This window comes from Mercenaria mercenaria, chromosome 14, assembly GCF_021730395.1.
Source record: "Mercenaria mercenaria strain notata chromosome 14, MADL_Memer_1, whole genome shotgun sequence".
Lineage (NCBI taxonomy): Eukaryota > Metazoa > Mollusca > Bivalvia > Venerida > Veneridae > Mercenaria > Mercenaria mercenaria.
This window is the reverse complement of record NC_069374.1, coordinates 52,647,864-52,663,076: the sequence shown is the minus strand read 5'-3', so window position 1 is coordinate 52,663,076 and position 15,213 is coordinate 52,647,864. Positions and strand designations below refer to the sequence as shown.

Here is a 15,213-nt window from a genome sequence, read left to right as displayed (position 1 = left end):
ACCGGTACTAGTTTGCTAAAACACTTTCTATTTTTAGAACTAATTCCCCCCCCCCCCCCCCCACCCCCCATGATTTCTGAAATATACAATCTTTCATGAAAAATTGCAGTAATATCAAATTCCAAGTAAAGTTCTTATCACAAAATGAAAAAATAATTCTGATAAATAGAATGTTTTAGCAAACTGTGTTTGGTAAATATATGAATAAAAATGAAATAATAAATAAAAGTGGCAAAAATGGCCTTTGTAACATTGTATACATGTATTTTGATTGCTAATCAACTATGATGGACGGTTACTTGATCACAATAAAATTAAAATGAAAAGTTATTAATAAATGCACTAAAATGACATTTAAATAAATAAAATAACTTTAAAATCTCTGCTAATGTTAACATTATGGTCGGTTTTTAAAAAATAATGAAAAAACTAGAATTAAATTCCACGCCCAGAATCATGAATCAAAGTCATCTGCATCAAAATCCGAGTCACTAGCAGTTTCATCCTTCTCTCGATACAGATCGATTGATTCACCTATTGATCCCATGCCCGAACCTCGGGTGTATGAGTTAGCTAGGTAACTAGTAAAATGTGTATCAATTTCCGGTTCCTCAGGCCGGCTACGGAAGTTTAATATTGAGTCTACTAAATTGTCCGGTTCCCAGCTAGAAGTGATGCTGTTGCCGAGGCCACTACTGGTTGCTATGGTGATGCTGTGCGGGTTATCACTAGGTGAAACAGGGCGCAACAAATTGCTCTGTAAGTAGAAAAGAAATTTCCTTTTATCATTTGTGCATGTATGTCATTCAATTTATTGAAGTACATTTAAAACTGGCATTTCTGAAGGAAGAAGAAAATCTTTTCTTAAATGGGAACTAAACACTGGAGACTTTATATTTTACTAATTTGTTGTTGATTTTTTTTACCATTTTTTTCCTGCCATTTCAAATATTTTATCATCCTCGATATGTAAAATTTACAAATCAACAAAATGAAAAACAAGAGCTGTCTCCATAGGATGACACATGCCCCCGATGGCACTTTGAATGAATAGTTATGGCCGACGTTAGAGTTTAGGACCTTTGACCTACGGAGCTGGGTCTTGCGTGCGACATGTCGTCTTACTGTGTCACACATTCATGCGTAGTTATTTTAAAATCCATGCATGAATGACAATGATATGGACCGGACACGCCCATCAATGCACTATCATGAAAAATGACCTTTAATGTCTAAGTGTGACCTTGACCTTTGAGCTACGGACCTGGGTCTTGCGTGCGACACGTCGTCTTACTGTGGTACACATTCATGCCAAGTTATTTGAAAATCCATCCATCGATGACAAAGATATGGACCGGACATGTCCATCAATGCACTATCCTTTAACGTCTAAGTGTGACCTTGACCTTTGAGCTACAGACCTGGGTCTTGCGCGCGACACGTCATCTTACTGTGGTACACATTCATGCCATGTTATTTGAAAATCCATCCATCGATGACAAAGACATGGACCGGACACGCCCATCAATGCACTATCCTTTAACGTCTAAGTGTGACCTTGACCTTTGAGCTACGGACCTGGGTCTTGCGCGCGACACGTCATCTTACTGTGGTACACATTCATGTCAAGTCATTTGAAAATCCATCCATCGTTGACAAAGATATGGACCGGACACGAAAATTGCGGACAGACTGACAGACTGACAGACGGTTCAAAAACTATATGCCTCCCTTCGGGGGCATAAAAAGACTGTACAATGAAAAACAAAACATGTACACATATAAGAATGAAGAAAGACCTAAACCATACAAATTGAAATCTTGGCTATGATATATTATATACAGTACAACCTCTCCAGAGCGGCCCTCTCTTAAGCAAAAATCCTCTCTATAACAACATCATCAAACTTTCCCTAAGCTGAAATATACTATCAAGTTAACCACTCCAGAACAACCACCTCCACATAGCAGTAAATATTTGTATCTCCCAAAGGGTGTTGCTCCAGAGAGGTTGCACTGTATAAGCATTTTCCATGTATAAATGACAGGTAAGTACAACATTTTTTTTTAAATGTATAATATACTATATAAGTATAGGAAAGGACAATATCTTTATTGTGTACAATATATAATTGTTTTAGGGAAGTACCGGTAAATATTTTTAACAAATGTACACTATACTGTATAGTGGACGCAACTTGACCCCGATGGTTGACCTTTGCAATATAATACATAATGCGGCACAACCTATTATTGAAAAGGAGTGTACGTAAAACACGAGCTGCACGAAAAGAAGGAAATATAAATTTATGTAAATATAAATTAGTGTATTTGAAAGTTTTAACTGACCAAATGTAAGTATATATACTTTGATACTGCAATGTATACACACTTATTCAATATAAATATACATGGCTACCCTAAGCACCCTTGATTACTATAATGAAATACTCGATATGAATAATCAGCCTAAGGTCAACCATCGCGGTCAAGTTGCGTCTACTATATAAAGTATAGGGAAAGTACAACATTTTCATACCCTAATTATAATGTACAAAATGCGCACGAGCTCTTGAATAGCCTTTAAATAAGTATAAAAGCTAATACTGTACAAGAAAACAGAACAGGTACAAGTATATAATGGTGAGCATTATAATTTACAATGTACAAAGTGCTTGAGGTTGTAAAACTTCAGTAGTGGATTGAAAAGTTACATGAGCCGCGCCATGAGAAAACCAACATAGTGGGTATGCGACCAGCAAGGATCCAGACCAGCCTGCGCATCCGCGCAGTCTGGTCAGGATCCATGCTGTTCGCTAACGGTTTCTCTAATTGTAATAAGCTTTGAAAGCGAACAGCATGGATCCTGACCAGACTGCGCGGATGCGCAGGCTGGTCTGGATCCTTGCTGGTCGCATACCCACTATGTTGGTTTTCCCATGGCGCGGCTCACATGTATTTCAAGTTCGTCATGTTAGCAGAAGATATCGTAAATATATAACTGTCATTACTTTATACTGCAAAAGGCTTAAATTTTATTCCATCAAATTCTTCAATCCACGAGTGAATGTCTAAACAAGATAGCCCAAATCGTGTAATTTGATCCAAATAAAATTAAACAATATATCAGGGTTTTTTTCTCTCATCTGGGACAGCTGAATCCTCAATTTATATAAAACCATTCTCTTTTCTCAAGTGTCTGTCCCTCAGTCTGTTTGTATGTCTATTTGTCTGTGTTTACATTTTCATCTCCATTATAATCATGCATAGACTAAGATCTGACATGCTGGGATAATACAGTTGGGATAATCCTAAATGCTGAGGCATTTAAATACTGGTATTTTTTACCGCTTATCTAAGGCACAATTATACATTATGACGGGAATATAATATGGGGCATTTTACCAATACTGGGGCTTATATCTGTATTCATACACCCTATATCCTTCAACCTGCAGTTACAGTATTTTTACAATATAATTAAATCGAGAATGAGAAATCTGAAAAGAAAAATTTCTTAGTTTGCCATTAACCACTGAAGTTCCATTCATTTTGTTGGTTTTTAAGTCATATAGACACAATTCAATGTCATAATTATGTTGACTTTCCAGCATCCTTATGGGCATTGATTATTTTAGGCATCTTCAATCACCAACCTTAAATAAGAGCTCGTCGAACACGAAATGCCCCCCTTGATGCATTCAGTAATTGCACAAGAAACAGGAATTATTTGCTCACTGAAAACAAAAGTTCTACTGTTCTGGTTCAATGTGACATTGACCTTTGACCTATTGACCTCAAAATTATCAGGGGTCATCTACTGGTCATGATCAACCTCCCTATTAAGTTTAGTGATCCTAGGCACAAGCCTTCTCAAAGTAACATCTGGAAAGAGTTTAACTGTTCCAGGTCAATGTGACCTTGACCTTTAGCCTACATACCTCAAAATTATAGGGGTCATCTACAGGTCATGACCAACCTCCCTATCAAGTTTCATGATCCTAGGCCCAAGCGTTCTCAAGTTATCATCCAGAAACCATTTAACTGTTCCTGGCCAATCTGACCTTGAACTTTGACCAAATGACCTCAAAATCAATAGGGGTCATCAGCTGGTCATGATCAATCTCCATATCAATTTTCATGATCCTAGGCCCAAGCAATCTTGAGTTATCATCCGGAAACCGTTTAACTGTTCCGGGTCACTGTGACCTTGAACTTTGACCTACTGACCTCAAAATCAACAGGGTCATCTGCTGTTCATGACCAACCACCCTATCAACTTTCATGATCCTAGGCCCAAGCGTTCTTGAGTTATCATCCAGAAACTGTTTAACTGTTCAGGGTCACTGTGACCTTGACTTTTGACATACAGACCTCAAAATCAATAGGGGTCATCTGCAGGTGATGACCAACCTTCCTATCAACTTTCATGATCCTAGGCCCAAGCGTTCTTGAGTTATCATCTGGAAACAGACTGGTCTACATACAGACCTACCTACCGACCGACAGACCTACCGACCGACCAACACATGCAAAACAATATACCCCTCCTTCTTCAAAGGCGGGCATAAAAAGCCAAATGTATGACACCCTTGCTTGGCAACCTGTGCAGGGATCAAACCCACAGAGGTTAGGCACAAGTAATTAGAAGTCAGTGACCTTACCAGTAACCACTCAGAATCAGAGGCCCTTGCTGAACGTCTGTATTTTATTCCATGTATTTTTTATCTACAACAATAACAGGTTCTTAACCTTTACCCCACTTAATCTTTTAAATGGACTGGTCCATCATTCAATTTGGGCAGTATAACGTATATTATTCAAAGGGGTGTTCCCTGAAAACATACTGACTGAATAGCGAACAGTGCACACCATGATCAGCCTGCACGTCTGATCTTGATGTGCACTGGTTGCAAAGGCAAAAACACCTGCCACCAGCAGGTTAAAGTTTAATCAGTCTATTTAAAGGTCAAATCTTACTGAACTAACTAGAGACCATAAGGCAAGTTGGATAGGCAAATGTATGGAAAACATCAGATACCTTTGCAATAAGATGTATGCCTTCCAAAACTGTTACATTTAGTCAAAACAGTGAAGTTATGAAGATTGTGACAGCTAAGGACTGGTATGACCAAATGTTACAATCAACCTGTCATTTCATTACTGCAAAAATTTATGCAAAGTTAGTTAGGAGTAACAAAATAAAGAGGAGACAAGAAAACTTCTAAGTTGACCTTTCATCTAGAGGTACAAGCCTGACTTTGACTAACACCTTTAAGAGATTCAAATATGCAGTAGATATGAAACCCGATTATATGACCTCTGAACAGTCATAATTTGAAGCTGTGTTCTACATGTCATCGTATAGCAAACATTTGTGCCAATTTAATATAACAACTTTTTGACCTTAGACCTACAACCTTGACCTTGAACTGACATAACTAAAACTTGTGTCCTTCAAATTGTTTAATTAAAGCAAATAACTGGTGTCAAGTAATTTGAAATTCTCCATAGGGTTAAAAGATATGGAGCAGACATGAAAACCTGACTATCTGACCTCATCATGTAACCTTGACCTTAAAGATGCTTGAATGAAACATACTTTATGCAACTGTCTCATTACAGCAAACATTTGAGCCAATTTACTGTGAAATCATTTAAATACGCTGGCATGAAATTTCGCGCAAACGTGAAAAAGGACTGTTTCGCATGGGCTTTAATTCGTGCACCTTCAATTTTAGAAATGAAGAAACTAAATAAAAAATAATAATAGCGCGGTCTTAAATTCGCGCATCGGTCCTAGCGCGAAATATGCGAAAATTTGTCATATGCGAATAAAAATGATATAACAGTATTTGAAAACCTTTTTAAGCGTAAAAAGATAAAGAGCAGGCCCATCTGACCTTTGATGACAATGTATGAAATTGACCTTGAATCAGCTGTACTGAAAATCAAGTTCTGCAAGTCCTCTAACACATATTTGCCAAGTCACTTCAAAACCCTTTAAAGGCTTTTATGGGAAAGAATATCTGTAGGGGGCACAATTTTGAGATGGAGAGCCAGTTAGATGAAATGATGCAAAGACCTCACAGATGTAACCTTTGACTCTATTGTGTAAAAACATTAAAATATACTGACAGCTACACTACGTCTATATTTGAGCCACACCATGAGAAAACCAACATAGTGGGTTTGTGACCAGCATGGATCCAGACCAGCCTGCACATCCGCACAGTCTGGTCAGGATCCATGTTATTCGCTAATAGTTTCTCCAGTTCCAATAGGCTGTAAAAGCGAACAGCATGGATCCTGACCAAACTTCGCGGATGCGCAGGCTGGTCTGGATCCATGCTGGTCGCAAATCCACTATGTTGGTTTTCTCATACCACGCCTCAATTTTGTTTAGTAATAAGTCAATATCCCTCTTAACTGCTTACTGTCTAAAATAGCAAAAGTAAAAGAACATTAAAATACTATACTAAAAACAAGTTCACTATTCTAATGCCTGCACTGTAAAAACTTATTAGCTCTTTAACTACAGACAATTTTACACTAAACATGTATATGGTTATAGTATCGTTTCAAATTTACCAAATGCACTCTTGTTCTTTAACAAATATACTTTCGATCTCGGGGGATATAATAAATTAAAGGATCTGAACTATTTTTATGAAGCACCGCAGGTTTCTAGTTTCATCTGTATCATTGTATGTGTCCACAAAAGTACAATATATATTTTAAAGAAAAACGAAGAGATGTCCTTTCATGTTTTAGGATTTTGAAGAATCTGCCAATTTTGCTATGTCTGACTTAAAAGGATATCCCTAATTTTAACAAAACATGTCCCAATATTAATATATTCCGTAAGGCTGAAATATATTTTCAACATCCATCAATAATATAAGACCTAGCTGATTGCTTCTCAAAAATAAAAAGAATTTGCCATGGTTCTTCTTTTTTTTTAAATTTTCAAAATTCAGGACTCAATTTTCAGCTGAATACTCTGATTGTGTAACCAATGTAACAATTTGCCAGAAAGTACTCTACAGCGTTACATGTGCATATATCATGTACACTGGTTGTGTGTGTTTGAACTGAGTTGAAACTTGCTTACCTTACTCTAGATTGGATAATATTTTATATTCATCTTCATTGAGCAGTTTTACAGAAAACATATATTTTTTAGCAGTTTTACAAAAAACATACATTTTTTTATTGTTATAAATTTGCACTTCATTATACTTTTGTAGAGAGTTTCAAAATTTGTGTGTGGCTCTTTTCATGAGTAGTAACAGAAAAAACAAGAGCACCTCAATGCGGAGCAACATATGCCCAAAGTATGGCCTTTGACCCTAAGTATGACCTTGAACTTGTAGCAAGTCATCCAAAACATGTGCTCACACATTTGTGCCAAGTTTCTTCAAAATCCTTCATGCAGTTCAAGAGCGTACATGAAACAAAGCCATATGACCTTTGACTCCTAAGTGTGACCTTGACCTTGAAGCAAGCCATTCAAAACATGCACTCTGCACGTTGTCTCAATGTGGTGAACATATGTGTCAAATTTCTTCAAAATCCTTCAAGGGGTTCAAGTGATACAGAGTGGACACAAAATTGCTAATGGATGGACACAAAATTGCTAATGGACGGATTGACAGATGGACACCGGCGTCATGACATAATACGCTCCCTTTGAGCATATAATAGAATCTTCATGAATATTGCCCAATCTAAAGTAATTTATGAACTAGAATGTGTGTGTTAGATATCTTGATAACCTCACTTTTAAACACATACTGCTAAATTAAGGCTAGGAATAAATATATTTGCATGTAAAACTAAAATCAAGTAAGGATTTTAATGCTAAAACTTATAACAGATGGCAGGACAAAAATATGAGTGCTGATTATCATTTGGTGAAATGAAAATGACGTGAATAAATTATAAAACAAATGGAATAGACTGAAATTATATGTCAAATCTCTACTCGCGAAACAGATGGAATAGACTTATATAATACGCCAAATCTTTAACTGCAAAACAAAAGTAACACAACTCATATATATACACAAGATGTGATTGTAAAATGGCAAGATGAATGAATATTGTATGAATAAATATGGTGATATATCAAATTGTGACAACTAATGTGACATGGATAATACGCCAATTTTCAAATCGTGGAACATGAGTGATAGGTCAACTATCAAATTGTGAAAACTAAAGCAATATGAGCAAAATGATGCTTGCCAAACTGCAAAAGTAAAGGGACATCAACAATATGCGGATTATCAAATTCAAAAGTAAATGCAACACGAACAATACACCAAATACTAATTGTGTAACGAGCGCAAAAAGGATTACGTGTTGATTATGAAATCGCGGAACAAAAATAACCTGAATAATAGCAGTCTACAGTAACAAGGCGTTCATTTAGCATAAAATCCTTACTTAGACATAAAAACACATACACAACAATTTTATTTCTACTATGTATAATAAACAATAATGTTACAGCAACGGCAAGGTCCTGCACTTACACTTGACAACTGACTCAGGCAACTGAAAAAATTGGAATTTTAAACATTAATGTGGTATTTTTCCTCGACGTCATAAAACTATGCATTCAGAAAAATCTACTGTTACAGTTAGTAATTCTAGTGTAAGAGGTTTTTTGTTTATTAATATATTAAAGGTTTAATTAAAATATACAAAGTATCTATGACTACTGTTGTTGGGATTCATCTAAATCCTTCTTAAATTAAATTAATTGAGGGTTGAAAGCAATACTGTTGTAAGTCCTTCTTTATTTAATAGGAGTTACTACAGTACTGCATTCAACCCTCATATGCTGTGAAGTCATTTAATTTTGCTGACATAAAATTCTGCAGTTTTGACCCAACCAGAGACATGAATGCCTGGATTTCTAATTTTATTGATACAATTTTTCAAGAAGTTTTATTTGTTCCTTAAATTTTATGTATTGGAGGAACCGCAAAGTTCACCAAATCGGCACACCCCCATCCACCCCAGTCCCATAGAAAATAATAATTTCACAGCATAGCTTAAACCATGGTGCTTCACATAGTTCATTGCATGTTTGGTTCAAAATTTAGCTTCCATTCAGTAAAACATACTTTTCAGAATTTTTCTACAACTAAATTTCAAAGAGGTAACCATCTTATGGAATTTTGACTGTTGCCAAGTTACATCAAAACCTCTCCATGCATGGAGAAGAAATGCTCTGGACAAAGTCATTCTTGAATTTGACCTTTGACCTTTAAGTGTGACCTTGACCTTAGACTAGGGACCTAGTTCTTAAGCATGACACTCTGTCACATGGTGGTGAACATTTGTGCCAAGCTACATCAAAATCCCTTCACACATAATGAAGAAATGCTCAAGACAAAGTCATTCTTGAATTTGACATTTGACCTCTAAATGTGACCTTGACCTTAGACCTAGGGAGCTGGTTCTTACTCATGACAATCCATCTCATGATGGTGAACATTTGTGCCAAGTTACATCAAAATCTCTCCATGCATGATGAAGAAATGCTTTAGACAAAGTCATTCTTAAATTTGACCTTTGACCTCTAAGTGTAAATTTGACCTTAGACCTAGGGACCTGGTTCTTGCTCATGACGATCCATCTCATGATGTTGAACATTTGTGCCAAGTTACATCTAAATCTCTCCATGCATTAAGAAGAATGCTTGACAGGCAAATTTTGTGAACACCTCCTGCCCGCCCACCTGTCTTCAGACGGGCATAAAAAAACCACTCTTTAAAAAGGTGCTGACCAAATTGAAGGTATTTTCCTTCCAAAATATAGATTGGTGATAATAGTTACCTAGATTTAAAATCTAGACGTGTGACCTAAATATGTGCCTAAATAAAACAAGAGCACTGCCTTGCGGGTGCTGACGCTCATCTGATTTTTTTTGTATAATAGAAATATTGTCCTACCCATGATTTTCTAAGTCTAAAAAGGGCCATCACTCTTGCAAAAAGCAGGATAGAGTTATGTTTCTTGATGTACAGTGTCCACTTATGATGGTGAAAAACTGTTGCAAGTTTTAAAGCAATAGCTTTGATAGTTAATGAGAAAAGTTGACTTAAACATAATATTCAACCAAGAAAATGATTTTTCTAAGTCCAAAAAGGGCAATAATTATTGCAAAAAGCAGGATGGAGTTATGTTGCTTGCTGTACAGGGTCAGCTTATGATGATGAACAAGAGTTGCAAGTTTTAAAGCAATAGCTTCGATAGTTTAAGAGAAAAAGTTGACCTAAACATAAAACTTAACCAAGATATCTGATATTTACTAAGTCCAAAAGGGGCCATAAATCTTGCAAAAAGCAGGATGGAGTTATGTTTCTTGCTGTACAGGGTCAGCTTATGATGGTGAACAAGTGTTGCAAGTTTTAAAGGAATAGCTTTGATAGTTTAGGATAAAAGCTGACCTAAACATAAAACTTAACCAAGAAAACTGATTTTCTATGTCCAAAAGGGGCAATAATTCTTGCAAAAAGCAAGATGGAGTTATGTTTCTTGATGTACAGGGTCTGCTTATGATGGTGAACAAGTATTCCAAGTTTCAAAGCAATAGATTGATAGTTTAGGAGAAAAGTTGACCTAAACATAAAACTTAACCAAGAAATCTGATATAGGGGCCATAAATCTTGCAAAAAGCAAGATGGAGTTATGTTTCTTGCTATACAGGGTCAGCTTATGATGGTGAACAAGTATTCCAAGTTTCAAAGCAATAGCTTTGATAGTTTAGGAGAAAAGCTGACCTAAACATAAAACTTAACCAGGCAACGCCGACGCAGACGCCGACGCCGACAACCGTTCAAGTGATGACAATAACTCATCATTTTTTTTCAAAAAATCAGATGAGCTAACAATTTAGACTAGTAATCTAAATATCTGCCTAAAACTTAAATTTAGACTAAGTCTTGTGGTCTAAACATTTGTATATGGCATAAATTAAGACCAGTCTAAATTCAATTTTTGGACACCTTTTAATATAACCTCTTAATGCTTACTTGCTAGAGAAAACTCTATTTCAAAATACAGTTTTCTTAAAGTTAACCTTGCAGTTAAGTTGACAGGATTAAAATTTTTAGCAAATTACAACATTAGACTAAATTCCTTAAACATATTCAAAACTGTCATTTGTTTTTAAAATGTGCAAGCAAATAAACTGTTACAACAGCCCCAGAAAAAAACATTAAAGATACAGTTTAGCTTATCAATGTCAGATTAGAAATCTATGTGAAGACATCGAAAGACAGTTTCAGGGTACTAGGTAGGGGATCCATCCTGACAATCAGAAATTCCCTGTGAATACATATTCTCATAATGTTATTTTTGGTAATCTTGGACTACGGTATTTACTGTAAAAGCAGAGGCCTTTTATCTCGTGAAAATTATGGTAATCCTTGCGTAAATATTCACCATTAGTAGAATTCAAATTCAAGTAGGATACCATTTTTACAATTTCATAAATATTAAACCTCGCAAGAAAACTCAGATTTTCATATTTGCGAAATTTTGCAAAGGGAATATCCGAAAATATGTGCTTTTACATTATTGTATCTCATGAGCACGTTTCCTTCCATAACAGCCAGATAATCACCAAATTTCATACAGAGAATATACAATCAAACTGAAATAACTGATTGCCATTATGGGTGTCCGCTACCTTACAGAAATGTAAGAAATCCAGAAGCTAACTTTTGAAGACAGAACACCAGAGTGATTTTTTTGTTAGGTTAGTCCTTGTTAAATCCTGTTATATCTATGTTACAACTATATAAAGGTGGAAAAAAAGGGGAGAGTCAGCCACTGTTCTTTTTTTTTGAGAATCTTACCTAAATTATAACAGACCACTGCAAATATACAAATGAAATTCTGTTAAAATTTTGCAAAAAAAGTAATAATCTACTTCCATGTTGTTATATACATGTATTAATGTATAGTTTTTAAATTACAACATTAAATAATCTGAGACCCTCCCCTTAACAATATCTTTATTCTTTCTATGATTAAAATTACTTCTGTCTATCTATTATTTCAATTTCGATATATATATTTATTTTTTTTAATCTAAAAGTTCATGCTTTTAACTTGTGACAAAGTATGTTCTGGTTAAGTTCTTTTAAAATAAACAAGTGCACACTAAATTAGCAACCAACATAAAACAAGCAGAACAAATGCGGAACATATAGAAGACAAAAAAGTATCACGGAGGATATTGTCAAAAGGATCCATGTCTACAACTTTTCAAAATCCTTTTTGTAAAAAATCATAAAAACCTAACAGTAAATGTCAATGATTCACTTATTTTTAAATCATATTTCCAATGCAGTGGCAGCCATTTTGGTCCATGACATCATCTTTTTTTTCTTATCATATATGATTAACTGATGAATAACAACTAAGACATTCATGTTTGGTATATCAAAATATGATGCAAAACTTTATTCATATGTAACAATAAACACCAAAATCCTATATTTAATTCTTTTCGTCATAATTTTTGCCTGAATTATCATATCTGTTCTGATCACACAAGGAAAGCACAGTGACATCACAGTTACTAAAATGGCTGCCATACTATTCAATCACCAGCACTTTTTTTTAATTTGCTTTCCTTTTCATAGTACATAATATCATTCTTTCATCCACTTTACTGCATTTCTAAGTTCTGTCTTTACAGAAATGTTTTAAAAATATTGTATATTCCCCTTTTGATTAACCAAAATTTTAATATTTTTGAAGATATAAGCAACATAATGCAAGAAACAACTTTTTACCACACTCACAAGATATTTTACATGGTCATTTACATGGTCATTAAACTGGGGACAAAGCAATAAAGCTACATAATCACTGTAACTTTTCCAGGAAAAATTATATTGAATTCTCTTGGAAATGACTCTCACCTCCCGATCTTTGCCGATTTTATGTTCCTTTAATAATTTATCGAGGCCATGTTTCTGTTGTGTTATAGAATCTATGCGATCCTGTAAACGCGTATTCTCTTCCTCCAAATATTTCGTCCGAACTTGCAGAATCGAGACTGAGCGCGACTTTTCTCTCACTTCTTCCTCCATCTCGTTCAACCTGTAATATATGGGGAACGCTGAAAACAAAAGAAAAGACACAGCACCGTGTAAACAGGTTAAGGGTTAGCATGCAGACAGTCAATATGGCAAAGCACTACAAACACACGCAACTGCCAACCTTTTTTTCATTCTAAACATAGGTTTTAAGAAACAACAAGAGATCACAGAGTGATCTTGGCGCCCACCAATGTGCCATTTTTGAGTGTTCCAAATTTAAAGACTTGTTGACTAGCTCAAGGTCAAATTTCATTTCCGTACACAACACAAATCTATGCATGTGGTCCAAATTTGAAGCCTGTACCTTCAAAAATGTGAAAGTAGGTCACTAGGTCAATGTCAAGGTCAAAGTTTATTTCGGTACACAAAACTATGCATGTGGTCCTAAATTTGAAGCCTGTAGCTACAAAAATGTGAAAGTAGGTCACTAGGTCAATCTTAAGGTCAAAGTTCATTTCGGTACACAAAACTATGCAAGTGGTCCAAATTTGAAGGCTGTAGCTTGAGAAATGTAAAAGTAGGTCACTAGGTCAAAATCCAGGTCAAATTTTTACTTCGGAATACAAAACTATGCATGTGGTTCAAATTTGAAGCCTGTACGTTCAAAAATGTGAAAGTAGGTCACTAGATCAATGTAAAGGTCAAAGTTTGTTTCGGTACATAAAACTATGCATGTGGTCCAAATTTGAAGGCTGTAGCTTGAGAAATGTAAAAGTAGGTCACTAGGTCAAAATCAAGGTCAAATTTTATTTCGGAATACAAAACTATGCATGTGAAGCCTGTACCTTAAAAATGTGAAAGTAGGTCACTAGGTCAATGTAAAGGTCAAAGGTCATTTCAGTACACAAAACTATGCAAGTGGTCCAAATTTGAAGGCTGTAGCTTGAGAAATGTAAAAGTAGGTCACTAGGTCAAAATCAAGGTCAAATTTTATTTCAGAATACAAAACTATGCATGTGGTCCAAATTTGAAGCCTGTACCTTCAAAAATGTGAAAGTAGGTCACTAGGTCAATGTCAAGGTCATAGTTTTTTTCGGTACACAAAACTATGCATGTAGTCCAAATTTGAAGGCTGTAGCTTGAGAAATGTGAAGTAGGTCACTAGGTCAAAATCAATGTCAAATTTCATTTTGAAACACGAAACTATGCATATGGTCCAAATTTGATGCCTGTACCTTCAAAAATGTGAAAGTAGGTCAAAATAAAGGTCAAAGTTTTTTCCAGTGCACAAAATTATGCATGTGGTCCAAATTTGAAGGCTATAGCTACAGAAATGTGAAAGTAGGTCACTAGGTCAAAATCAAGGTCAACTCATGTCAAAGTTCATCTTGCCACTCAAAAATATACAAGTGGTCCAAGTTTGAATGTTGTAGTTACTGACAAGAACATTTTAAAAGCTTTTCCCTATATAAGTCTATATGAACCATGTGACCCCCGGGGCGGGACCATATTTAACCCTAGGAGGATAATTTGAACAAAATTGGTAGAGAACCACTAGATGATGCTACATTACAAGTATCAAAGCCCTAGGCTTTGTGGTTTGGACAAGAGAATTTTCAAAGTTTTTCCCTATATAAGTCTATGTAAACCATATGACCCCCAGGGCGGGGCCATATTTGACCCTAGGGGTATAATTTGAACAAACTTAGTTGAAGACCACTAGATGATGTCACATACAAAATATCAAAGCCCTAGGCCCTGTGGTTTTGGACAAGAGGTTATTCAAAGTTTTTCCCTATATAAGTCTATATAAACCATGTGACCCCCAGGGCGGGGCCATATTTGACCCCAGAGAAATAATTTGAATCATCTTGGTAGAGGATCACTAGATGATGCTTCATACCAAATATCAAAGCCCTAGGCTCTGTGGTTTTGGACAAGAAGGTTTTCAAAGTTTTTCCCTATATAAATTATAGAAATAAACAAAGGGCCATAACTCACTCATAAATTGTTGAACCAGTCTGATTTTCAGGGGGACACAACTAGGGTACCAATACATCATTCTGACAAAGTTTGGTCAAAATCCCCCCAGTAGTTTCTGAGGAGATGCGATAACGAGAAATTGTTAACGGACAGACGG

At 35.7% G+C, this 15,213-nt stretch overlaps 1 protein-coding gene across 16 annotated transcripts in view; it reads right to left on the bottom strand.

Annotated features, from left to right (window-relative positions):
• Positions 1–63: 63 nt before the first annotated feature.
• The window catches only part of LOC123526882 (trichohyalin-like), a 102,567-nt gene continuing 87,417 nt past the window's right edge, over positions 64–15,213 (bottom strand). For 7 of the 16 annotated variants that reach the window (XM_053523493.1, XM_053523495.1, XM_053523494.1 and 4 more), the window contains 2 exons: positions 12,954–13,134; positions 64–757 (listed from right to left, as the gene is read on the bottom strand). In XM_053523493.1, the coding sequence (XP_053379468.1) occupies positions 455–757; positions 12,954–13,134 (484 nt within the window). In that variant the 3' untranslated portion in view covers positions 64–454. Of the gene's footprint in view, positions 758–8,540; positions 8,563–11,879; positions 11,898–12,953; positions 13,154–15,213 lie in introns of all 16 variants that reach the window. The other 9 variants (XM_053523498.1, XM_053523500.1, XM_053523492.1 and 6 more) reach the window with 6 other exon arrangements.